Genomic DNA, 26,637 nt, shown 5'->3' on the forward strand with positions numbered 1-26,637 from the left:
AGAAGTGGATTGGTCTCTCTAAGTGAGATCCCAATTCATCGGTCACCCGACGTGATGTCTCCGTTCCCTCCTTCATGGAACGAGGGTTACATGCGTCAGAGGTCCCCAACCACCGGGTCGCGACCCACTACCAGGCCGTGGAAGAATTCCTACCGGGTCGCGAGAACGTTCGGGGGAAAAAGTGAATAGATATGACGCTCTGTTATTTATTGTGTGTAAATGATTTTTCTAATTATTCTGTATTTTCGTTGTATGCGATTGATATCGAGTAGCAATTTGACAATTTTATGTTAAATTAGTAAATAAAAGATTGCTCTGATCTGTCATATAGGCTATTAGGACTTAAACTTATCGCAGTTGATCAAATCGGTATGCCGCGCTGTCTGAAACACGTCTCTATGCTTGTGCGCGCTTCGGGTGTGTGCCAGTACAGCACAACCATAGAGACAGCGCGGCATACCGATTTGATTCCTCTTTCATTTATCCCTACGTTTAAGATGGGGGTTGCAGTTACGTCGCAATACTGGAAATATTTCTGTTTTAAACCATGAAGGCAAGCCAATGGATATCACAACAGCAACGTGCAAACTTTGCGCAATAGTTATGCCGGTGAACGTCTTAACTTCAGTCATAGAGAAAGTGAAAGTAAAAAAACTGATGGAGTTTTCTAACGCTGCATTAACAGTGCATATTCTCAAGAGACGAATATACTTCAACATGTGCTGATAACAGTATAAATGAATCGAACTGTTTTAAAGACCCTCCACAACAACAACACCCCTCCCCCCGGTCCGCAAGATTTTTTTCAAACCGTAAAAGGTTGGAGACCCCTGACATACGTAACCGAGACGTTATCCATCCATCTATTCATTAAACAGTATATTCATCCACCTCCATCCATGCATTCGTCTATCCATCCATCCATCCATCCATCCAAACAAAAGTGAACTAATATCATAATTGCAATAATATATTAACGAGGAAATATTTTAAAATATTTTAAATAATTTACAGTTTGAAGATTTGATTAAAACAAGAAAAAGACTGGCAAAATAAAACTTGAGTCCATCAGTACAAAAAGATCTGATCTTTGGTTTTCCTGATGGATCCACAAAAAAAAAAGAAGAAAAAAAAAAAAAGTGATTTTAGCCTTCGGTAAGTTTAAAAGATTTGGCTCCATTAAAGCAATAAAGTCTGATATGTTCAGCCCAGCACTAAGCACAGTAATCAAGACAGCAGGGAACAGTGGAGCGTAACACTAATGTAGCAAAGCTGTGCTAACTACTTTTCATCTCAGGCAGAGCTTTTTGATGAGAAGTGACAGAGTAGCCTAGAATAAACCACTTTTATACTTAAACATCCAAAGCGTGTTGTGTGTTTTTAATATGTTGAAAACATTGCCCTACATTTGACTTCTTAAACATTTTCTTATAGGGAAATGACACTGCTTATAAGATCTCTCACTTTTCAGTAAAACACTGTTGCTCTAATTTTGCACATCAGTGTAATAACCTTTCCTGTGTGGCCCTTTTGAAAGTGCCCTGTTTTTATTTTCGCGTTTAACATGTTCTGTTCTTAAAAATGTCAACAGTCTAAGTGACGACAAAAAAAGGTCTAGTAATCAGTCTGTTCGGAGTTTCTTAAGTGTGGCCACTCATTGAGTTAACAGCAAAGAGCAAATACAAAAAGTTTGCCTCGCATAACATTTAACTTGTGCTCTGTTGTGTGCCACTTAAGGGCACTAAATCGACAGCGGAAAAAGGAGGTAATATGTGTTTATGCTGTTATATGGGCAGTGAGGTTGAAAAGCCTGTGAGCTAATTACAGAGGACCGTAATTGCTGGTTGGGGGGGTGGTTAATAGGAACAAACAGTAGAAACTTCCCCTCTCTGTTTCTCTGAACAGGTAAAATCTGCACATATGATAACTCACATGAGGCACAAAATAAAGTTCATGAATGAGGATATTGTTATAGAGTTATAAATTGATATGTCCTGTGTAGGGTTGCAAGACAGACTATCCCAGCAGATAGACTGATATAGTGGCAGACAATTTGTCTCATTTTCTATCATTAAGTAGAATTATATCATACACATAAGGGGTAATGTACAGTCAGTCAGCTATTATCACAAAATACACTGTTGCACCAGGCCTTATGTAACCACAAATGGGTTTATTTAGCAGTAATGACTGGCTGGATGAACATTATCCTGCTATTTTACGGCTACTTACTAAATAAATAAATAAATGGGCATAAAATATTAATTTTTTTGAACTTATTTATTGCGTGAAAAAATAGACGACTAAATAACACAAAATATATGAAAACTGTATAAAAGTAGCACACCTACAGTACGTAGGAAATTGGTTGCCTATTGCAATTTAGTGGTCATTGAAGAGTGAAGTTTAGACTGAAAAATCTCATAACTTACTAATCAGAATCAAGTATTCCAAAAACATTTTGTCATAACATCAGCCATGTCCACCTTTTTTTCCCTCAATATCGCCATCGACCATTAAAAAACCCAAATCAGCCGGCCAGCCGATAGACGATAAAACGCCTTACCTCCCATATGGGCTGGAGGGCCACAGAGAAGAACCACACCTTGCCCCTCCCTGACACTCACTGGACTTCTCCTCTGGGTTTTAAACTCTTCCAGATCTATTAGAAAAACAAATGTCAGACACAGGGACACAGTTGCTTAATCTAGACACAGTTTACACCCTCATTAACAATGGCTTGTTTGATGGATTGAGTACAGTTACATTTAATGACATTCTATTTGTTTAAAATAGTATACAAAGTAATACAGTTTGGAGTCTAGATCCAACAAAAAAAAGTTCACACAAAATGATACAATTATTTATTTGTCTTTACGACATTCCAGAATTTATTTCTGCTGTGAAACACAAAAGGAGATGTTTAGCAGAATGTTCATGCTGCACTTTTCCATACAATAAATGTAAATGCTGACCAGGAGTTGTTGAATTTCAGAAATACCAAAAAGCTCCATAAAAGTAGCCCTGAAATTTAAGAACTGAAGCTATGTACTGATAATTTTGTCCTGCAGCTCTTAAATCTCACGCTTGCCCACAATGAAATGCTAGTGTCAAATGTCATCAGTTCCTGTGTGTCTCATAACTGATCACGATGTACCAAATTTGAATACGCAAATAAAATCTGAGATTCTAAAGATTAGTCTGTTTGTCACAGAAAAATTACGGCTTAGGAAGACTTGGAATTTAGTGTCAATACTCGTATGGAATACTTTTAAAATGCTGTTTTGTCTTTGTTTTATTTTGCTTTTTGGAGCCTGGCAGTCCATGGTCACCATCTTTCACTTTCATTGTATGATAAAGAGCAGCGTGAACATTATACCTAAAGGCTGGAATACAACACTTTTAAAATCTGAAAAGATTTTAAAACAACTGACATCTTACACTTACTGACTTACTGACCATCATACGACTGAGGATCACACACTACCAGACTTTAAAGTCGTTCCAATCACAACAACTCATGAAGAAACTTGTGCCTTGGTTGACAATTAAAAATAATGTGTGTTCTAAAATCATCAACATGTTTGATCTCCTCCGACTAGATGAAATCATAGTCTGAAGCTAAAAAAAATCAGAGTCTGTGACCATCATACACTACGTGATTTTCTTTGAAATCGGTCAACTCAAATCTGCAGACTGGCTCTGACTTTTGGCAACTAGCATCGACTTATCCAAACTGTAAATTAGGGCAAAAGTCATGTACACTGTAAAAAATAAAAAGTTGAGAAAACGTAAAAGTTTAAGGCAACCAGCTTCAGTAGATTTTTGAGTTTTCTCAACTTGTTTTTGTAGGAGATTTTGGAGTTTTCTCAACTTTTTGTTGTAGAAACTGAAAACAACAAGTATAGAAAACTCAAAAATCTGTTAAAGCTGGTTGCCTTACATTTTTAAGTTTTCTCAAATTTAGATTTTTTACAATGTAGAGTATTCCAGCCTTAAATTATGATTTTGTCTACCTGGTCTCATGGCATAAACATACCTGGGGACACTTTTTAGCGAGACACGAAATACGTACCAATAAGTACATATCACTGCAGTTTCCCAAATTTCTCACAAATTTACAGAGTTTCAATTAATAAAGCGTAATTTTCGCACAATTACTTGAAGAATATCATGTTATGACTTCAAAACAATATTAATATGCTGGGAGATTTGAAAACTGATGCTTTTGAACGTTAGAATCACACATGTCCAGCTTCATATCTATGGGCTTTCATAGATGGAGTACGGAGCTCACGGAGTACGGAGACTTACTTGAGAAGTGAGGAGCTCCGGTTTGAATCCCGTGTAACTACGGTTCGACAAAACAGTTCAAATGCATATAAGGAAGTTCAAATAGCATGGTTGCATCAACAAATGTGTTTTTATATCAGTTTTGCATTTGTCAACAACAAATCGGGTAGGTTTAGGGTTGAGTTTGATGTAAGGCATATTTCCAACACGATGGACTATTTTGATGATGTTTTTCATACTTTTCTGGGCCTGACAGTGATAATTACTTGGCAGTCAATGGGACAGTCACAAACCTCCCGGCTTTCATCCAAAATATCTTAAACTGTGTTCCGAAGACGAACAAAGCTTTCATGGGTTTGGAACGACATGGGGGTAAGTGATTAATGACAAAATTTTCATGGAGTAACCATTTCATTTTTAGCGATGTTCCCCAGATATTTGAATTCTGAACCGCCGCAATACGTACCTGAAGCAGCGTAATAAACACACAGCAATACGTACCTATATCAACATAATAAAAACGTTCCAGGGTTTACATATTGAACCCGTGCTTTAGCGCCATTCAGTGGACATTTCTCTTTGAAACTGCGGCGAAACGTGCAGTAAGGTCTCGCTTAAAAGTGCCCCAGGTACGTTTATGCCATGAGACCAGGTTGGATTTTGTGTTCAACAGAATAAAGCACATCATACAGGTTTAGAATGAGTGCAAATGATCAGAGAATTTTTCATTTTGTTTATAAATTCAGAATAAACAACCAAACTTCACTTTTCTTCTTCTTTGTTTTAAAAACCCACGAGGAAAAAATAAATAAATAAAAATAAATCAACAAATAAAATAAGCTGCATACTTTCTTTTGTGAGTATCTTACACTTTATTCTGTGAAGGGAACAATGATGGAGGTTGCGTTTGCCTCACCTGCACTGAATTCAGTGAGGGGGTTGTGTCTAGAGAACGGCAAATTCAAACAGAATATGCATGAACAACACATCCACTCAAAACCCCACAATCCCCACATGCCTCCACGACACAAACTATTTCAACACCATCCACAAAGCAGGGGTTTGATCAGGCTTTAAAGCATGTCTCTGTAAGAGAGAGGTGCTTTTTGTGCTCCGCATGCAAGTTCCACTGAACTACCCACATCAGGAAAAGTTTTCCTCCAGAATGTTCAGTAGACAAATTTTTCATTTCACATAATATCTCATTACAGAGTCCTTACAAGACATTTCTATGAGGCCAAAATAAATAAACCGACAACTCTCTGCTATACATATGCAATAAAATCATCTGCTCTTCAGATACTGTACATATAAACCATTCATCAAGAGAAAGACACACTCCACTGCCTCTAATTGGCTTCTTGGTTATCAACTATACGTTGTGTCCTATTCATTGCTCTCGGCAAAGTAAACACCGTAAGCCCTTGTGAAGCTGCAGAGATTGAATACTGTATTGTATTGAAAGCAATGAATTTGGGACCTGTAGAAGACAGGGTGAAGGAAAATGCTTTTTCTAGCATCTCCATAATAATATGATAATAATGAATCGGAGAAAACCAAGAGGTTAAGTGTAACAACATACTACTTCAATATTCAAATTATGTTTAATATAAAACAAATTAGAAAAAAATAAAAGCATATTTAACTGTAATTAAATCTTAAGATTATCTTTGCGTGCTGCTGGAAATGCATTAAATCAACAGAACACAGACACAGGCCAGTGCTGCTGATGGGATGTAGGAAATAATTTTTTGGAGAGTATAAAGAAATGTGCATGTGTGCATGTGCAATTTTGTCTAAACAAATAAAAAATAAATAATAAAAATTTATCAAAAATGTCTAGTCTTGAAGCTCTATGTTGACTATGGTTTCAATAATAATAATAAACATACATTTGCATAAAGCATCCATATTTTTCCATGCCCATGTTGATTAGAGTATTAAAAACTTGTCCCTGTCTATATTATATATTGTGTTTTTGCTGCTTCGTACATTGCCTATTTGGACATTATTCTTTTATTATCTATGTCCTGTCCTGTTGCTGTCTTTCTGTTGCACTGTGGAGCTTCTGTCACTACAACAAATTCCTTGTATGTGTAAATATACTTGGTCAATAAACAACAACTATAGGACAGGAAGAGCTAAATAAACTTATCAGTGCATCTAAACCAACAACGTGTTTATTAGATCCAGGGATAGTATTTATTAGAGGCAGGGATAGTAGTAGCTTTTTATTTAATTTATTCATTGATATGTTTATTATTGAAATGTTGTTGTTATATGCATGTGTTAATTTTATTTAATTTCTTTATTTTCTTAAATATGTGGGTAGATAGTATTTATAGAGCTGTAACTTTTTAGTTTTAGTTACTTTTTCTTATTTGTAAGTCGCTTTGGACAAAAGCGTCTGCTAAATGACAAAAGTAAAAAGTAAGTAAAAGATCCTGTACCCACTAAACTACTGAACGAGTTGTTACCTGTAGCAGAAGAACCGCTTCTCAATATTATTAACTCATCGTTATCTTTAGGTCACGTCCCAAATCCATTCAAGCTGGTGGTTATTAAGCCTCTTATTAAGAAACCACAACTAGATTCTAATGAACTGGCAAATTACAGACCCATTTCAAATCTTCCGTTCTTGCAAAAAAATGATCTCTATGAAGAATTTCAGTCAGGTTTCAGGCACAGGTTTCTCACCATAGTACAGAAACTGCACTTGTTAAAATTACAAATGACTTGCTTCTTGCTTCAGACCAAGGCTGCATCTCATTGCTAGTATTACTTGATCTTAGTGCTGCGTTCGACACTATAGACCATGATATACTCATAGATTGATTACAAAACTATACTGATATTCAAGGGCAGGCTAAAATGGTTTAGATCCTACCTGTCCGATCGCTACCACTTTGTTTATTTAAATGGAGAGTCATCACAATTATCACCAGTAAAGCATGGAGTACCACAAGGATCTGTCCTAGGTCCTCTTCTATTTTCAATATACATGTTGCCTCTTGGTAAAATTATTATTATTAATACGGGATTAGTTTTCATTGTTATGCTGATGATACTCAACTATATATCTCAACAAGACCAGATGAAACTTCTAAACTATCTAAGCTAATAGATTGTGTAAAAAATGTAAAAGATTGGATGACCAATAATTTCCTCCTGTTAAATTCAGATAAGACAGAGATATTTATTGGACCAAAAAACAGTACACAGAATCTATTGGATTACAATTTACAACTAGACGGATGCACTGTCACGTCCTCTAAAGTCAAAAATCTGGGTGTTATATTAGACAGCAACTTGTCCTTTGAAAATCATATTTCCCATGTTACAAAAACAGCATTCTTCCATCTTAGAAACATTGCCAAGCTTCGAAACATGCTACCCATTTCTGATGCAGAAAAGCTAGTTCATGCATTCATGACCTCTAGACTGGACTATTGTAATGCACTGCTAGCTGGTTGTCCTGCATCGTCAATAAACAAGCTACAGATAGTCCAAAATGCAGCGGCTAGTGTTCTTACCAGGTCAAGAAAATATAATCATATTACCCCAAGTTTACAGTCTCTGCACTGGCTACCTATTCAGTTCCGTATCATTTACAAAATATTATTACTTGCCTATAAGGCACTAAATGGTTTAGCTCCTGCGTACCTAACTTGTCTTCTACCACGCTACAATCCAACCCGCTCCCTAAGGTCTCAAAACTCTGGACTTTTGGTAGTACCTAGGATAGCAAAGTCCACTAAAGGAGGTAGAGCTTTTTCACATTTGGCTCCCAAACTCAGGAATAGCCTTCTTGATAACATTCGGGGTTCAGACACACTCTCTTTGTTTAAATCTAGATTAAAGACACAACTATTTAGCCATGCATTCACATAATGCATCTTATAATCGTGCACTGCAGTTATATCTGATCAAATGTACATTATTATTATTCTTTAGCTTGGGTTGAACAAATCATTTTTGCTTAGATGGAACAGCAGCTACGCTAATTATGTCTCTATTTGTTTCTCTGTTTCTGCCACGGGATTAACATCCCGTGGTAACTAGGAATTACAGAAACTTCAGTCTGGATCCAACCCTTAAATGATCTGAGATGACCGAACACCTGAGGAAAGATAATGCCAACCCCTCAGAGGACTTCGGAGGATGCCAATGCTCAGACAACATACAGAATTACCAAATTTTGCCATAAGTTAAACATATTAAGGTTCTGCAATATATAAATATATTTTGGAAACTTAAATTCCTGTAGAGCTGCTTTGCAACGAATTGTATCGCAAAAAGCGCTATACAGATAAACTTGAACTTGAACACTGGAGATTCTCTCCAGGGTAGCAGTGGAAATGCACTGCAGCTTTAGTGATTTAACACTTTAATTGTTTGGTGTTAGATTTATCAGTCTGCAAATGTCTATTCCTCTCAAGTAAACATCTACCTTTAACATTCAGAGCAGATTTAATGCAGAAAGCATGGATTGGTGTGGCTCAAATGCAATAGCCTTGCCGTTTCACCATAAACTCTTAATGATACAAAATCATTTTCTAGTGTACCATTAAATCTCCCTCTCAATCCATTCTCAGGTTGTGCACGAAACATCATGACGAAATGAAATATTAGACTACTAGTGTACCATAATAAGATATACAGATGAACACATATGTGTCTCAAATTATTAAGCACATTCAGCAAGGAATCGTTGGCTTGTGAAGCATTTTAACAACCAAAGCTTGCTAGCAACCATAGATACAGATTAGATACAGATGTCAAACCAAATGAAGCAGAAAACACAAAAGATCAACATGATTAGGCGAAAGAAGAATAAATAGCTACGCTGCACCAAGTGTCTAAGAGTGCTTAAAATATCTAATCAAGCTAGCATTAATGGCTAGAACATTACAGACTAGAATGGATACTGCATTTGGAGCATATGCAAAGCAGTCTACCAAAAGGAAACCAAAATCTCAAAGCAACTGATTTTATCTTTCTGTTAAAGTCAAATGACTATTAATTTCAATTATTTCAATTTAAATTGTGAATATAAAACATTGAAATGCCAGTCACATGCAATAACCATTACATTCACTGTAAATAATTTTTTTTAATGTTTACAGAAAAAGACTGTAAAAAAAAAGTATATGTAATTTTACTGTAAAATGTTTGTGGTGAAAAACAGTAAAAGGACATTCCCAAAAGTCCCTGCATAACACATCACATATATGACCCTGGACCACAAAACCAGTCATTAGGGTCAATGTTTTAAAATTTATATATATATATATATATATATATATATATATATATATATATATATATATATATATATATAATCTGAAAGCTGAATAAATAAGCTTTCCATTGATGTAAGGTTTGTCAGCATAGGACAATATTTGGCCGTGATACAATTATTTGAAAATCTGGAATCTGAGGGTGCAACCCCCCCCCCCCCCCCCCCCCCCCAAAATTGCCTTTGAAGTTGTCCAAATGAAGTTCTTAACCATGCGTATTACTAATCAAAGATTAAGTTTTAATGTATTTACAGTAGGAAATTTGCAAAATATCTTCATGGAACATGATCTTTACTTAATATCCTAATGATTTTTGGCATAAAATAAAAAAATTATAATTTTGACCCATACAATGTATTTTTGGCTATTGCTACAAATATACCCCAGCGACTTAAGACTGGTTTTGTGGTCCAGGGTCACATATGATTGTCTTTTATTTAAAATAATTTAGATTCTTCTCGTTTTTGTTATCAGTAATGTATATTAGGATGTTTTGTGTCACATTTGGTCATTTAATTAAAGTTGCAGGATTTAATGTTTTGCCTCTTTATCGCCATCTCTTTTTGAAACCTGCAATTGCAGTTATTTGCAGAATTATCTGATCTCACGATGAAAAGGTACCTGTGGGAGCTTTTTTGCAAAATGCGAAATACGTACCAATAAGTAAATATCTCTGTAGTTTCCAACAGAAATGAACACCAGAGGCAGTAAAACAGCGAGCACTTGTAATTGTTTTCGTACATAGTTATGATTACAGCACCATATGTTTCACTTTCCGGATGTAAAAAGCTTACTCAATAGCTCTGCTGGCACATAATTGGACTTAGGATGTGGAATCCTTGGGTACGAATCCTGTGAAAAACATGACTCAAGAGTAAAGAGCTGAGATGAGAGTTGAAAAACAAGCTAAAACGGCATGCTTGCGATTGCATTTTTACATTACATTTGCTTTTGTTCATACTATCGGGTAGGTTTAGGTGTAGTGCAGACGGTGTGTTATTTTAAAATGTCACGGATCATTAGAGTTATAGCGCTACTCAATAGACATTTCAAGTCAGAACTACGGTGACACGTTGCACAATTAAAACTGGAATATAATCTATTTTCAGTAATTTACATATGTTTCATTACCATCATGCACTGATTAAGACTCTATTCTGCTGCAGTCTCTGTGTGCAAATTAAAAAAATGCCGCCAGAAGAAGCCTTACATCAGCCTTGGTTGTGAAATGTCATTGGTTCTTGCTAGTCTCGTGACCGATTGTGTCATGCTATGGGAGTATTTTTTTGAATGAAATTTGAGCGCGTTAACAGAGCGGGATCATTTTCAGCGATTAAAACCTTATGTTTTACTCTCTTCTTCGCATAAAGACATTGTATGTCTTCAGAAGACTTGGAATGCAACATGACTTGTTTGTAATACTTTTATACTGCTATTTTATTGTCAGTTTTTGCAATAAATACCTGTGACTGTACTTTTATTTGCATGTTTGCCTGTTTTATATTGTTCAGAAGTGGGTAGGTTTAGGGTAGGGGTGGGGTTATGTGCTCCAATGAAAGTATACATTTATATAAAATTATTTCTACTTTTTACAAATGCATGCAAACCATTAAATTAAGACAAACAACTGAAAACAATGGAGGACCCATCAGCTAAGGGGTACCTTGAGCATTAAAAAGTGACGCCAAGGGGTCCTGACCAAGTTTCAATATATGACGAGTTGGAAGTGATAATGTGTTGTAACAACATCAGAATTGCGTGACTACGTGTATTTAGTGTGTATTAGCGTTATTTCTAAATTTTGATTTCTGTACACTGTAATCTCTAATTGACATACCATTCAAATTTCATCTAAAGACATTGTTCTTTTAACCTAAAAATGTTTTAATGTTCCTTAGAACTCATTCTCTTTGAAATACAAATATTTTGTAAGTACAGTGCAAGTACATGTTTCTGAAATCAGATGCACAATTTAAACTGGAATATAATCTATTTTCATTCACTTACACATTTTTCATTACCATCATGCACTGATTAAGACTCTATTCTCAAAATAACTCGTTTAATTATTCCAGCTGCTGTAAGAAAAGTTTATAAATGATTTTTTAGCTTCAATATAGCTCAGAATATAGCCTCAATTGACATCATATGTTATAGCGTACTAAGAGTAAGACGCCTAAAGAAAGGTCTCAGATCAGCCTCCCCTGATGCATTACAGGCGCTGGACAAGAGGAGAGCGATCAATTTGGAAGCCACAGCAGATTAGGTCCAGGTAATTGAGAGAAAACATTGATAACACATAAAGCTTAAAGACCTGTATGCATTCCACCTTCACGCCACAGAAGCCAGAGCTGTTGTAAAGATCACACTGGGCCTGACAGCAGGAAACAGGTTCCTGAACTCAGACTCTCATCCATCACAGGCCATCATTTCTGCAGATGAACCAGCTAGCCATCAAATAGATAAGCACCAACCTCACCTTGCCACCAGACATCCAGCAGACATCACACAGAGAAAACAGGTAAATGAGGCCCATGAAACAGCAGTTTCAGAAGCCCTGTAAGATCTCAACAGTCTATGAATATGATGTGGATCATAATGTCTCACAATAACCAAAGAGCCTAGATGCTTAAAATTCAAATATAATCTTATATAATTTCTAATTTAGAGTTTAATCTGGAACTACACTACTATTCAAAAGTATTAGTCTCTAAAATGCTTTTTTAATGTTTTTGAAAGAAGTCTTTAATGCTCATCATAGCTTTCATTATTGTCTATGGTAATATATTTTGTAATGTAAAACAGATTAGATTAGATTATTTTAAAATTTAAAGTAGATTAGCATTTATACTAAAAGTCCAGTGTGGTTACATGCATTTTGACTACCTCTAAATGTGGTTTGATTTATCTGATCACAAAATCTTTTGAAACTGTTTAGAAAGTTGTAGAAATTCAGAAAATATGTTTTGCTTTCATAAATGGTTATTTTATCTCAGAATACCAAATGAAGTGTGATTCCTTATGTTATGAGCTTTTTACCATAAAATTCAGAGCAAATGCTTTGTAATTCTAGAAACACAAACTCTCAGTTTATGGTTAATTTGAGTCATCATTAAGGAGTCATTTTTATGCGATATGGATCATCTGCTCTCTGCATTGCTGTTCGTAATATTAACTCAGACTACATTCAGAGTCCATGCTGTATACCCACTTTAAAATACAAATTCACAAAGGTAATGAAAATCCACTAAAACCACCTTAAATGATGTGGAAAAGACTAACCAAGCATCATTAGTCTCAGGTTTGAGTCTATAGACCCTCGTACTTCCAAGTACTTGAGTTTTTGTGAAAAAAAGTACTTAGACTCACAAGCAATGTTAAGACTAGCTTCTCTGCTCAGAATGGTCCCGAAAGAGTTGGAGGCCAGACATTGGTAAATACCAGCATCCTCTTCCTTATTGAGCTGGCTGATTCGAAGGTTTCCTCCTGAGATGCTGTATCGAGACCCAGGTTGAGGGGAAATGAAGCTGTCGTTCATTTTCCACCTATAAAACACAGAGGGAAGTTAGCAGAGAGTGAATGGAGAGTTTGGAGTACTGGAATAAATTTTTCTCTTCATTCAAAGTAAAACATATTGCGGTATTTTTGTTTGTTATTTGCAATATATTGTATATGTGACTGCACATACAAAATACAAAATAAGATTTGAAACAGTAAGCAAAAGGAAATGTTGACTGTCCATCTCAAGCAGTGTTAAACTAAAACTAGTAAAACCTGTTTTGTTAATTGAAATAAAGCTCAAATAAAATAAAATAAAATAAAATATTAGCTGAAAAAAAATAAAAATTTGAAAATTTGAAATAATTAATAATAAAGTAAGTTATAAAACTACTATAAAAATTAAAAAAAATCACATAACCAAATGACTAAAACTTGAACTAAAAATGAAAACTGAAAATATAAAAATAAAAAGTTCATTAAAATTATTAATAAATATTACAGTACATAAATAATGTAAAAAATGTACAAAATAACACCTCAATAACTACTTTAAGTCCAATAAGACATGAGATGTTTTATATTTCTATTCATATGTTAAGTTTTGCAACTCCATTACCAAAATGTGCTTTTATAATTATCTAGCAAAAAAGCATTATATAATAATAATTGAAATCTTTTATCATTTATTATTATTTTTCATAATTAAAATTAATCAAACAAAAATAGGCAACAATTATAATAATAAATACAATAAAATAACCTGCAAAACAATAATAATTATAATTATAATTATAAATACATAAACATATGCTTTGATTTATTAAAAAATAATACCAATGTGCTGAGCATGGATGTACAGTCCCACAAGACAAAAACACTAGCAACAGCAAAGACTGTTAAGTAGAAAGACAGGACTTTTACAACAAATCGATGGCCCAGACCAGTCACCCTAAGACATCAGAAACCACAAAACTCCAGAGACGGGCATACGTTCAGATCCCCTGCTACAAAAGCCTCGTCTTTACGTCATCACACAATTAATCAATACAGCCAGGTAACGAAATCACTGCCTTACCTCATTATTAAATCGTAATCACTGAAAAAAACAGACCTCTCTGTCAATGTGGCATACAAATGAGAACAAATGAGTCTGCTCTGTGAACCCCACAGCAAATAAGGGCCATTTTAATTGACGGACTGGAGAAAACAGAGAAGGGCACTATAGTGGCCATCTGGCTTTAATGTGGACAAAGACATGATCCACATCAATTACCTTTCTGATTATATGCACAATGGTAATCAATACAACACACAAAAAAACTGAAGATACCATGATGTCACGTTTCCCTTCCACACACTAACGTCCATGTCTATGACCTTTTCATATTGATAGAAATCTGTACCGTGCTGCACAAGTTAATGCATGGGACATGGGAGAAATATATTTGCATGAAGAGCTCACTGTTTGCTCTGCCTGTCACTCAAATTCAATGACGCTCTTTAAGAAATAAAAATAAATAAATAGACTGGTTCACTGGAAGGGAATTCTTTCAGGGACTATATGCTGTAAACATAGAGTATATTATTCTGAATACATTAAGTATGTTTTTGAGTCTCCTGAGGAGGGCAAACATTCCACTCTTTTCACTTCCATTCAAATGCTGAAAAATTATTCAGTTTTACAAATGTATTAGCTGAACAGAATTATACAATTCAAGGGCAGACTGTTTGAAAGTGTCTAGCTTTTTAACTTGTGCACTTACATTTTCATTTTTTATTCATTGTAGACATGTCAGAGCTTTAAATTAGTGAAGAAACATTTTAAAAGTTTTTCTGTTAAGATGAAAATATTTAAACTTGAAGAAATGCTTGCGATGAGGTCGGAAATTAATATAAGTTTTGTGTTATTTAAACAATTTTTGTATATACACTATGGTTCAAAATTTGGAGTCGGTAAGACAGTGAGTTTTTAAATGTTATTTAAAGAAGTCTCAAGGCTGCATTTATTTGATTGACAATACAGCAAAAACAGTAATACTGTGTAATATTACTAGCATTTAAAATAACTGCTTTCTTGTAATTCATTCCTGATTAAAAATAATTCAACATATTCCTGTGATGCAAATCTGAATTTTCAGCTTCATTACTCCAGTTTTCAGTGTCACATGATCCTTCAGAAGTCCTTCTAATATGCTGATTTGCTGCTCAAGAAACATTTCTTATTATTATCAATGTTCAAAACAGGAAATGGTAATTTTTTTTTTTCAGAAGTCTATGAAGGATATAAATTCAAAAGAACAGCATTTTTTGCAATAAAAATCTTTTACAGCATTAACTTTTGAAAAAAATAAAATAAAAATAAAATAAATAAAAATAATAATATATATATATATATAAAAGTTACTTTTATGGTAATTGAGGAGACTGACAACTTGTTTAACATCCAAAATGTTGTTTGATACATACATAATCCAGTTAAAATAGAATAAAATTCTATTAAAATCACAGAGTTCAGAAATCAAGCACAAGAACACGAGGGAGTCAAAGAAAGAGTGCAGTCACGGAAGAGAAGTGGCTAAAGAAAACAGCTTTTCAAAGAGAAATTAAATCCAATTAGACTCAGCATGAGTCTCCCACAAAAATAAATAAATAAATCAGAAGGCCAAACCAGCTGAGACTAGTTCAGATTGGCTTTGACTCAAGATGAGTCAAATCAAGGACTGCAGTAACAATATAAAGGGCTCTCGGTAATGTCGGCAATGGAGAGCTTCACTCTTTGATAAATTAATGTGTCCTTGGTGGCTTGCAAAAGAGTTCCCTTCATGTTAGAAATACCCAACATGTGCTGAGAGCTCAGGAAAACTTCCAAGGTCCTTACACTCGAACTCGAGCTTAGATTGAACAGGTTAATCAGGTAATATGGATTGTCTATTTGTCTTTGCCACTGACAAAAAAAATTATCAAATAAAGCTTGTCTTGGCTTTTTGATACCAAAATCAATGGTACACTGGGATCTCACCTGTAGGACGGGGGTGGATGTCCCTGGGCTTCACAGCTGAAGGTGACCTCCCGACTGGGCTCATTAAGATGGAGAGGGAATACAATACTTCCCGGCTGTTTGGTGAATACTGGCCTCAGAGGACCGCTGCCTTCTAAAGGTGAGGAGGAAAAGAACATAAATACACTGTTAGTCAATGCTAAGTTTAGCTTAGCGTCCTTTTTAGAGCAAAGTGGTTGTGAAAGGTATCCATCTGTTCACTGGATGAAAGCCTAGCTGTCATTCAGTTGCTGTCAAGTGGGCAGCGTAAATTTGGCGCAACCAAAGAAATCGTAAAAACACTTGAGGTTATTGTTGCAGGATCTTATGTTCAAGATGGTAATATCACAAAGCACAAAAGAGCACACGTGTTAAAATACAAAACTTTTGAGCTTAAATATTGTTTTGAGACAGTGAATGTCTTTACATAGGCTAGCTTATCTACCATGTTATGCTATGTTTGCAATTCATAAATCTAGTCAGAGAAAAAACAAGAGCTTATTCAATTTTCAAGAAACACATGGTGACCCACTAAGCTCGCTAATGCGATTTCCTCATACCAAAGACACTAACTTGCAGGAAAGTAGCTTAATTGTGTGTATCGTGTAAACACTTAAAAGCCTAGAAATTGTGTGGTTTATTATTCTCCGTAATTACATGTTGATGGTTAGCGCAAACCACTTATCCTGTCTTATTAAGCACAAACGGCCTTCAGCAAAATGAGACATCCACCCAACAATGAGCAGGACCGAGAGTTTTTGTGCGAGAGTGAATGCAATTTGCATAATCTAAAACTCATTGTGTGCCGATTAACATAGAGCCAAATGTTACTGCATTGGGTCTAAAACACCAAAACACATCTGTATGTTTTGTTTTAAAAAAACTGAGATGAGCAGAATTTTGGGGTGTTCAAATGACACCTGCACTGAAACATGTCTTTCTGTATCTGACGTTTGACTTTCATGGCCTTTCAAACGTTATGCAAAGAAATGAGTTAATTTTGTTTTTCATGCTATTAATATAACCAGTGTGGTTTTGATTTTCTAGTGTGTAAACCCCAATAAACTAATTTGTAAACAGTTCTTAACCTTTGTCTGTGTAGCCAGAATATGACGTGCTGTTTCCCCAAACACTTTTTTGTATTTTACTGTATGTATTTTATTAATAAATTAATAAATGTAATAATTAATAATTGTAATCATTTTTATCAATAATATAATATATTTATTAATCAATTGTATGTATTAATCATTACATCAAGAGCAATAATTGAGAATAACAATTTTTGTCAAATATTCAGTTTCACCTTTGCAGTGTAAAGGTGGCTCTTATTGATGTTAATAAAATATTATTAGTATAGTATTTGGACTGATTAAAGTAATTGGTTAAATTGTAGTATTTGACATATAAGACAACACAGTTAAATTTAACATAGAAAGGTATACATAAAAAGGTTCAAATAAAGCCCCTTTAAATCAATTCCACTGGGCAGTTATTGTCCTTTAAATTAATAGTTTACTCAAAAAGGAAAATTTGCTGAAAATTTATCCGCACATCTCCAGTCCATCAATTAACATCTTGTGAAGCAAAAAAGCAGTGTTTTTAACAATTAAAAAAAAAAATCCATCATTAGTTCAAGTTCAAGTTCACTTTATTTATATAGCACATTTAAAACAGCCACGAGACTGACCAAAGTGCTTCACAAAAGATACAGCATCATAAAAGTAATTAAAACAAGCAAACAGATTAAAACAAAGAACCCAAATAAAACAGTACCAGAAAAACTATACTAGGCAGGAATATAAACCTAATAAGCCAATGAAAACAGATGGGTTTTTAACAGAGACTTAAAAATGGTCAAGCTCGGGGCCATTCGAATTTCCACTGGCAGGTCATTCCAGAGACGAGGGCCAATTACAGAGAAGGCACGGTCACCTCTACGTTTAAGTCTGGAATGTGGAATTAAAAGAAGATTCTGGTCACCAGATCTTAAGCTTCTTGAGGGGATATACTGATGCAACAGTTCAGATAGGTAGCCGGGTGCTTGATTGTGCAAAGATTTAAAAACAAATAGTACAATTTTAAAATGTATTCTAAATTGTACTGGCAACCAATGAAGGGCCTTTAAAAGTGGAGTAGCGTGATCCCTTTTTTTCTTTTTCAAAAGAAATCTTGAGGCAGCATTTTGGATCAACTGAAGACGGGCAATTTGGGCTTTAGAAATGCCACAGTATAACGAATTACAGTAATCAAGACGTGACGTGATAAAAGCATGCACCGCCATCTCCAAAGTCTTATCAGTGAGGAAAAGATCATTAAGATACTTTTAACTTCAAACCATAGCTTCTAATATACAAGTCCTCCTACCATAATATTGTTTTGTCCATTGAAAAAGTTGTCTCGTCTGGATCAGGAGAGAAATAGGCACAGATCAAGCACTGTTTACAAGCAAAAACAGTCAAAATGGTTTTAAAGAAATAATGTCAATATATTTTGATGGACTTTTTCACTGGAGAAAGCATTATTATGTTTTATGGACTCGTATTTTGTTCAAAATTTAAAACACCTCATGGATGTACAGTATTTACGTCTAATAAACACGCAGCTTCTTCAACTGGATGAAAAGTTCATTTCTGACCCTAATGAGTTCTGGCGTACTACAGAAATCTCTTTCTTTAATAGAGTCTGAGGCGGCACTCATGGCTCACCAAGTACTGTTTTTAACCTACATTTAGGGGACTCTTTTGAGAGGAAACCATCCTCTTGAGAAATTAGTTCATGTTAAGCACATACTGCTAGTTGTTTATTTACCTTGTGCAGATATCAAGTTCCAGAGGGGTGCAAACTGAATTAATGCATCTGAAAATTTGGAACTAACAGTTTTTTTTTTTCATGCCAGAAACGCTAAATTGGACTACCTAGTGTTCAATTAGCATCTCACTAATGCAGGAGAGGTGGAGTTCATTGTGATTCTGGGTGATAATAGAGCACAGAGGAGCTCTCAGCGGAGGTGTTTGAAATCTATTGAATGGGGAATACTCTGCACCAGGGCTAATTGCAATCTCACTGTCAACAAGGGCTTTAACTCTTAAATGCAACAGGAAACATGAGAAGATGAAAAGACGTGAGCGAGAGCAAATGATAAAGTAATACTTCACAACCATAATATTGACTCAGATTTCCCATTAGCTACCAAAGTGCTTTCCATTGTTTAGCTGATCCATATTTCCAAAAGCCCAGCCTCCTTCCATTGTCACCTTTCTTATGATTTTATTTTTATACTAAAATGTGGTGACTGTGGTGATGCTACAAAAAAGTGTGCAGCTAAACACAACATCAGAAGCACTTACTAAAATTACTGACATGCGTGCAGGGATATTCTTAACTTCTTAACAAAATCATACGCTCATCCCCATGCCCATGAGTAGAAATCAGTATAGTTGTGATTTACATGTTTTTCCAAAGCTAATATAGAGGAGACATATCCAGTTCTGTTTGCACAAGTGATAATCAGCAGCAAACATGTTACTGTTACAACTCTGCCCGGGAGCACGGAGACCAGGAGACGAGGAATTCACAAACACGAGAATCTTTAATCCAACTAGGAGCATGGGAGGCACAGGAAACACATCACGGACAGGGAAGACAATTCAACGACCGACAAAACTAACTGAAAGGACTGGGGCTTATAAACACAGGATAACGAGGGACCTAAGGAGACACACCTGGGATCAAATTAACAATTAACATGAGGGAGAAACTGGGTCACAGAACACATGGGGAGCAAAACACAACAAAAACAGGTCCAAGATCCTGACATATCGCCCCCCTCCCGGAAGGTGCGTCCTCGCACCATAGAAACATCCAAAGGGGAGGGGCGGGTGGGAACTTGGGAGGCGGCTCAGGAGGAGGGCGGATACCCGGGAGGGGGCCGGCAGACAGAGACCAAGGCGGTGACGAAGGAGGGAGGAGCCAGGGAAGAGACAGGAGGGACCCGGAGCAGGAGGCGCTCAGCTGGACCCAGGCCACAGCCGTGAAAATGGCCCAAGGTGGAGCCGACGGAGGGAGGAGCCATGGAGGAGGGATGGCCGCCGACTCCAGGGGGCCGACCAACGGCGGCGGAGCAGGTGGTGGAGGAGCCCGAGGCGGAGACGAAGAGCCAACGAGCCAGGGTGATGCCGAGGATCCGGGGGGACAGGGTGGAGCCGAGGGCTCTGGTGACCGAGGTGGAGGCGGAGACCCGGAGATCCGCGGCGGAGCCGGAGCGACTGAGGACCAAGGTGGAGCTGGAGGGAGGAAGGAGCCCAACGGAGCCGGTGGGACGGAGCGACGAGGCGCAGCCAGAGGAGAGGAGTCCAGAGGCGATGGCGGGTCGACGCCCGACCAAGGCGGAGCCGGAGGGACGAGGGAGCCCGGTGGAGCTGGTGGATCGAGGAGTGACGGTGGAGGCGAGGGAGCTAGGAGCCGAGGTGGAGCCACTGGGTCTACGGACCGAGGCAGAGTCCGGGCCTCGGAGGCTGGAGGCGGAGGTAAGGGATACTCCAGCCCCGGCAACGCTGGAGGATGGCAGACCCACGGGGCTCGCACCGTACCGATAGAGGGCTGAGGGCGAGCGGGGGGGCTGCCAGACGACAGCGGTGGAGGAGGCAGGAGTGGGTGGGAGGGTGGGGATCTTCGAGGAGCAGGCACTGGAGGGCACGTGCGTGGAGCCGGCACTGGAGGGCACGTGCGTGGAGCCGGCACTGGAGGGCACGTGCGTGGAGCCGGCACTGGAGGGCGCTCTGGAAGCGCGGACACTTGGGGGCGCTCGGGAAGAGCTGAGCTGGACGGGACCAGTGGGAACTCAGGAGGGCTGGACGGAACCAGCGGGAACTCAGGAGGGCTGGACGGAACCAGCGGGAACTCAGGAGGGCTGGACGGAACCAGCGGGACTTCAGGACGGCTGGGCGGAACCAGCGGGACTTCAGGACAGCTGGGCGGAACCAGCGGGACTTCAGGACGGCTGGGCGGGACCAGCGGGAACTCAGGTGGGCTGGACGGGACCAGCGGGAACTCAGGTGGGCTGGACGGGACCAGCGGGAACTCAGGTGGGCTGGACGGGACCAGCGGGAACTCAGGACGGCTGGACGGGACCAGCGGGAATTCAGGATGGCTGGACGGGACCAGCGGGACTTCAGGACGGCTGGGCGGAACCAGCGGGACTTCAGGACGGCTGGGCGGAACCAGCGGGACTTCAGGACGGCTGGGCGGAACCAGCGGGAACTCAGGAGGGCTGGAGGGAGCCGGCACGGGAAAGTCGGACGCCCCCTCTCTGTCCAGCAGTCCCAGATTTCTCCTCAGCTCACCCTCAGCCGCGGTGCAGGGGGCGGAGCTCCACTCCGCGCTCACACCGTCCACGGCTTGCTCCCTCGTGATGAACACTGACGCCGGCTCTCGCACCTGGTCTGACGGGTTGGGCTCTACTTCCGGGACGATCATCCGCTCAGTCGCTCGGCTTCGCGCTGGCTCGCAGATCGCGGCGGGAAATGGCTCTCCGTCATCGGTGGGCTCGGGCTGGTGCTCCGCACCGTGGGGAGATGGTGGGCTGGGCTCTGGGTCTGGAGTGGTTCTGGCGAGATCATCCTCTGAGGAGACTGTGAGAGGCGATCCGTTTCTCACCAGAATCCACTCCACAAAAGCGGCGAAATCCTCTCGAGGACCATCTTCGGACGACAGCGCTCTGCACGCGGTGTTCAGGCTTCCATAATAGAAAGAGCAGAGCACGTCGTCCGGGTAGCTGGTGGCGTTAGCTAACATGAGGAACAGTCTTGTATGGTCCTCGAGAGATCGGTCCCCCTGCTCCAGCAGGAGGAGGAGGAATTCGGGCCAGACATAGGGATCCATGGGTCACAACGGAAAGAAAAACACTGGGTAAGACGGAAAACAAAACGGAAGGTAAAAGTAGAGGTATCTGTTTTAGGTCGGTCGTTCTGTTACAACTCTGCCCGGGAGCACGGAGACACGGAGACCAGGAGACGAGGAATTCACAAACACGAGAATCTTTAATCCAACTAGGAGCATGGGAGGCACAGGAAACACATCACGGACAGGGAAGACAATTCAACGACCGACAAAACTAACTGAAAGGACTGGGGCTTATAAACACAGGATAACGAGGGACCTAAGGAGACACACCTGGGATCAAATTAACAATTAACATGAGGGAGAAACTGGGTCACAGAACACATGGGGAGCAAAACACAACAAAAACAGGTCCAAGATCCTGACAGTTACATGTTATCAGTTAATTACATTTAAAATTTTAAGTTGATAATTAAGGACCGAAAAAGGTAAGGAAGGAAGTTTTCAAATGAAATGCCCAGTTTGAATTGTTGCCTCAGATCACTTTATAACAAGGACATAGTTTTTCTAAATTAGAAGTACAAAACGAGGATTTGTAAAGAAAAATGTTGGAGGATTTCGATATAAGCCAAGAGGAGACTGGTTTTCCTTTGCTGTAAACAAAGCTTACGCTACGTCCTACGTCATCCGCAGGAACACCACTCTCTCTTGAACAGACATACGACAGCTAGTAGAAGCTAGAGATTATGGTTTATAAAGTTTTAAATATGGATATTTTTCTTACACAAACACATTGCTTCGCATCAGAAGGCCCCTGGAGCTGTATGGAGCACTTTTTATGAAGGATGGATGCACTTTTTTGGGCTTAAAAATCTCGACTACCATTCACTGCCATTATAAAGCTTGAAAGAGCCAGGACATTTTTTTTTTTTTTAAATATAACTCCGATTGCATTCACCTGAAAGAAGAAGGTCATATACACCTAGGATTGCTTGAGGGTGAGTAAATCGTGGGGTCATTTTCATTTTTGGGTGAACTACCCCTTTAATATCATTATTATGGTAATCTGCAAGCAGCACAAAAAGACACTTTTTCATTGATCAGTAAGTCAACAGCAAGAACTGCCATAAGACTGTTCTTTTTTTCTTAAGAAAAAAACCCAGGATTTTCTTAAGAAAATATTTTAGAACTTCTTATAATATGTTTAATTTTGTAAAAATTTTAAAGAAAATTTTCCTATTGGACATTGCATACCCCTGTGACGTATAATGGCTAGATCTAATTCCCTAGATCTCAGACAGACTATTTTTTTATAATCAAAACATTAAAAGATCATGTTAAATCATTTGTGCATAATTAATATAAAGTCTTTAAACCATTTCATGATGTCATAACCTCCCACCACCCCACTACTTTTTAATCTGAAGTGACACCCATGGGATTACTAGATATATTGTGTTCCCCATGTATCCGCCAAAAACTTCTTATGCAATCTTGTGATGCACATGGACATGAAAGTCAGTCCGCTGAGATTTTATCAAAGGCTAAAACACACGTTAATTATCAAGTGACTCACCCATGCTAAACAAAGAGCGCTCTCATAATCAAGGCTCTGGAAAACGTCAAATGGGGGCGTCAGTATTGACACTGCACTAAAGTATCTGTCTGTATCCGATCAAGCTGTTCAAAATCAACATGAGCAATTTTCTACAAAACAGCTAAATGAGATATCCATACCTAAAATCTGGTACCAAAAGATATGAGGCATAAGTAAATAAAGACAGGGGCTATAAAGATTTCAAAACTTCAGGTTGAGCTCGGAGCTGATGCAAACCTGAGAAATGCAGCCGAGAGTGAATTTCTATCATGCAAGGAATTAATGCCGCAATTAAGGTTCATATTTGCCAGAGGACAAGAGGACGGAACTGTCTATTTCAGAAACACCATGTAATTACAAGCTTTGGTGATGCTGCAAATATTACAAGATGTTATTAAAATATTGATGGGGAGTAATCTGAAACCGCGTTGTCGCCCGAGGGTTTGATGTTACGTTGTGAGGATTCTGCTGAGGGCTTTACTGGTGCTGTGATTTCTGTCAACATACCGCAGCTGTCCAAAGAGACACACAGTTGCTGAGAAATTATCTATCCCTGTTCAGCACAGAATACTAACAAGAGGTTTACAACACAAAAGCCCACCTTGGTGGAAAGGGAGGTCATTATGAAGGAAGTTGGAGAAAGCAGGTCTCTCTCTCTCTTTCCCCTACCTGAGGGGAGAATTTATATGGCAGCGCAGCCCCCCCGGAGCAGCACCAGAGCTGGAGGGAAAAGCCAAGGAGCAATTTGGAGGCCCAAATAAAAACTAATCTCAAATTCAATACCATCTGACAAGCCGATGAATTCGGCCAGCTTACCTCAGCATGAATATCCAGCCACAGACAGTGAACACAGGGCAAGGGAGGGAGGGAAGGGGTTTAGACGTTCGTGTGCCCTCCAATCCGTTTGATTCTGATTCAAGGGTTTTATTCATCAAATGAAAAAGCCAATCTTGGTAAGTTAAAATACACACCTGCACTCACCCACACAAACAAATACACACACACACACACACACACAACGAGCCCTGAAGATCTGAGAACCGTGAATTTAAGAAATTAAGCGCACCATATTCATTTGCTAACTGTTACAATCTTGCAGAATGTTACACAATAATGAATTACAGTATATCGCAATGGATCAATTATGTGTATATTTTATATATATTTATGTATATAAAAAACAGTCAAAACAGATTATGTAAATACAAAACAGTCAAAACAATTTAATGATTGTTTAAAGACATACCGATGTGAAAAAGAAGTGTGCTTAACTGTACTGAATGTGCAGTTGTAGTGAACTTCAAATCTTAAGGTTTTTTTTTTTTTTTTAAATGTGCTTGCAGATAATATATTAATTAAACAAAAGGCCTCTTCAGAGTTCACTTTCCTGACTGTTTCTTAAGCACACTTTTAAAAAGCGTGCTTTATGATAATGCCTAATTAAGTTAACAGTTTTTTAAATTTTTGTTTTGATATTCTTTTGTATATTCTTTAAATAATTATACTTATTTTGACGTGTAACGTACTTGAGAATAATCAATAAACTGTAGTGTGTTATTTGACATTACATTTAAAGTTAATAATTTTAAATGTACTTAATTGAAACTTTAGCATTACTAATGAATACTTACTGTACAAATGTAAATTTAAATGCATGACATACAAGTTTAGATATAATTTTTTTTTAAAGTATAATTTAGTTTACCATAAATGCTGGTCAGTACATTCAGCACTGCACTTATATTTCAAAGACAATAGAAATAATTATGAGATTTCTTATATTTCTTTCTGACCTACGTAGGTAAAAGCACTATAAAGTTTGTATGATTGCATTTAATATAAATTTTTACTTTTTAATTTAAGCTGCAATTAAGTGTCTGAAACATTACATTGTCACTTTTTCTTTCCTGATAAGTACACTTTTTAAATGAATGTTAAAGTGTACATTTTCTTATAGTCCAATGTTCTCTAACACATACATTTTACAGGTCTTACTGATTTTAATTTGTGAGAGCTTTGTCATATGTTTTTATGTCATGTTGATCTGTGGTGCCCATGTGTTCACAGGTTCAAATTGAGATTTCCCTTCATAGCACCAGTGTCTTCCTCTTTAATGTATCTGCTCCCAGATGAAAATTAATAAGAGGGAATAAGCTTCCCAAAATGGTAAACATCATACAGCATCAAATTCAGTTTCATGTTTTGCATTTAAACTGAATTAATCAGGACTACGGATATGTTAGTGCTTTTCTCTGATTGTGCTGTTTGTGTTTTGTGTCTCTACTCCTCAATCAAAGCACATTTAATCAAGCACAATTATATCCTTGCGTCCATTATGTTCTACTGCAGTTACAATTACCTGACGCCATATGCTCAAAAGACAGAAATGAACGCAAACTCTTTAACTGGTGTAATTATTCACAGGTTTTTAGTCGAGTTTTGAAGAGACCAAGCAAATGAATGCAGTTAGTGGCCATTTAGAATGTCTATTTTCACATCTAGATGTAATTTTTATTTTTTTTGACTTTCAAGAGTGTATCGAGTGCTGGTAATTAAATCACACAGGTCTCCGATAATAATTTCTAATGGGTTTGCTGTTAATGTAATTAGTGATGAATATCATTAACATTTCACAATGCTGTAAGATTTAGCAGTAGTGTTGCTTTCATCAACAAATATTATGACTAAATATCGTCGTCAACAAACCTTTATCACGTGACGCAACGTAAATGCTGATCATGTGACGATGACTATAATTAAATGTATAATGCAATATTGTTGACGAATAAAAACGAGGCTACGTCACCTCCTCAAGCCCCACTCGCGGCATTATTTAGAAGACGACAACAAAGATAAAGGGTAACTAAACCCCTGGTCAGAGCCTAACTCCACCCACTGGCAATATTTGAAAAATGCTGGAAAATTGGGCAGAGCCCAGCGAAGACAGAGGGGATGAACCGAGGGCGGGGCTGAGCAGGGGGCGTGCACCTGAGACCCGCAGTGACGGATTGGTTGAGCTCGTGCAGGGGCGTGGTTAGTAAGTGCCATTATATGTCACAGGGGTATGC

The 26,637-nt window shown here is 38.0% G+C and overlaps 1 protein-coding gene across 1 annotated transcript in view; it reads right to left on the reverse strand.

The window, feature by feature from the left end:
• Nucleotides 1-26,637, reverse strand: part of LOC306861052 (contactin-4-like) — an 86,281-nt gene that overhangs the window by 45,777 nt on the left and 13,867 nt on the right. The window contains exons 3-5 of the mRNA XM_079403121.1: nt 16,114-16,246; nt 12,963-13,138; nt 2,567-2,662 (exon numbers count right to left, since the gene is read on the reverse strand). Coding sequence (XP_079259247.1) covers nt 2,567-2,662; nt 12,963-13,138; nt 16,114-16,246 — 405 coding nt within the window. The remainder of the gene's footprint in view (nt 1-2,566; nt 2,663-12,962; nt 13,139-16,113; nt 16,247-26,637) is intronic.

The sequence above is a fragment of the Barbus barbus genome, assembly GCF_936440315.1.
Source record: "Barbus barbus genome assembly, chromosome: 41".
Lineage (NCBI taxonomy): Eukaryota > Metazoa > Chordata > Actinopteri > Cypriniformes > Cyprinidae > Barbus > Barbus barbus.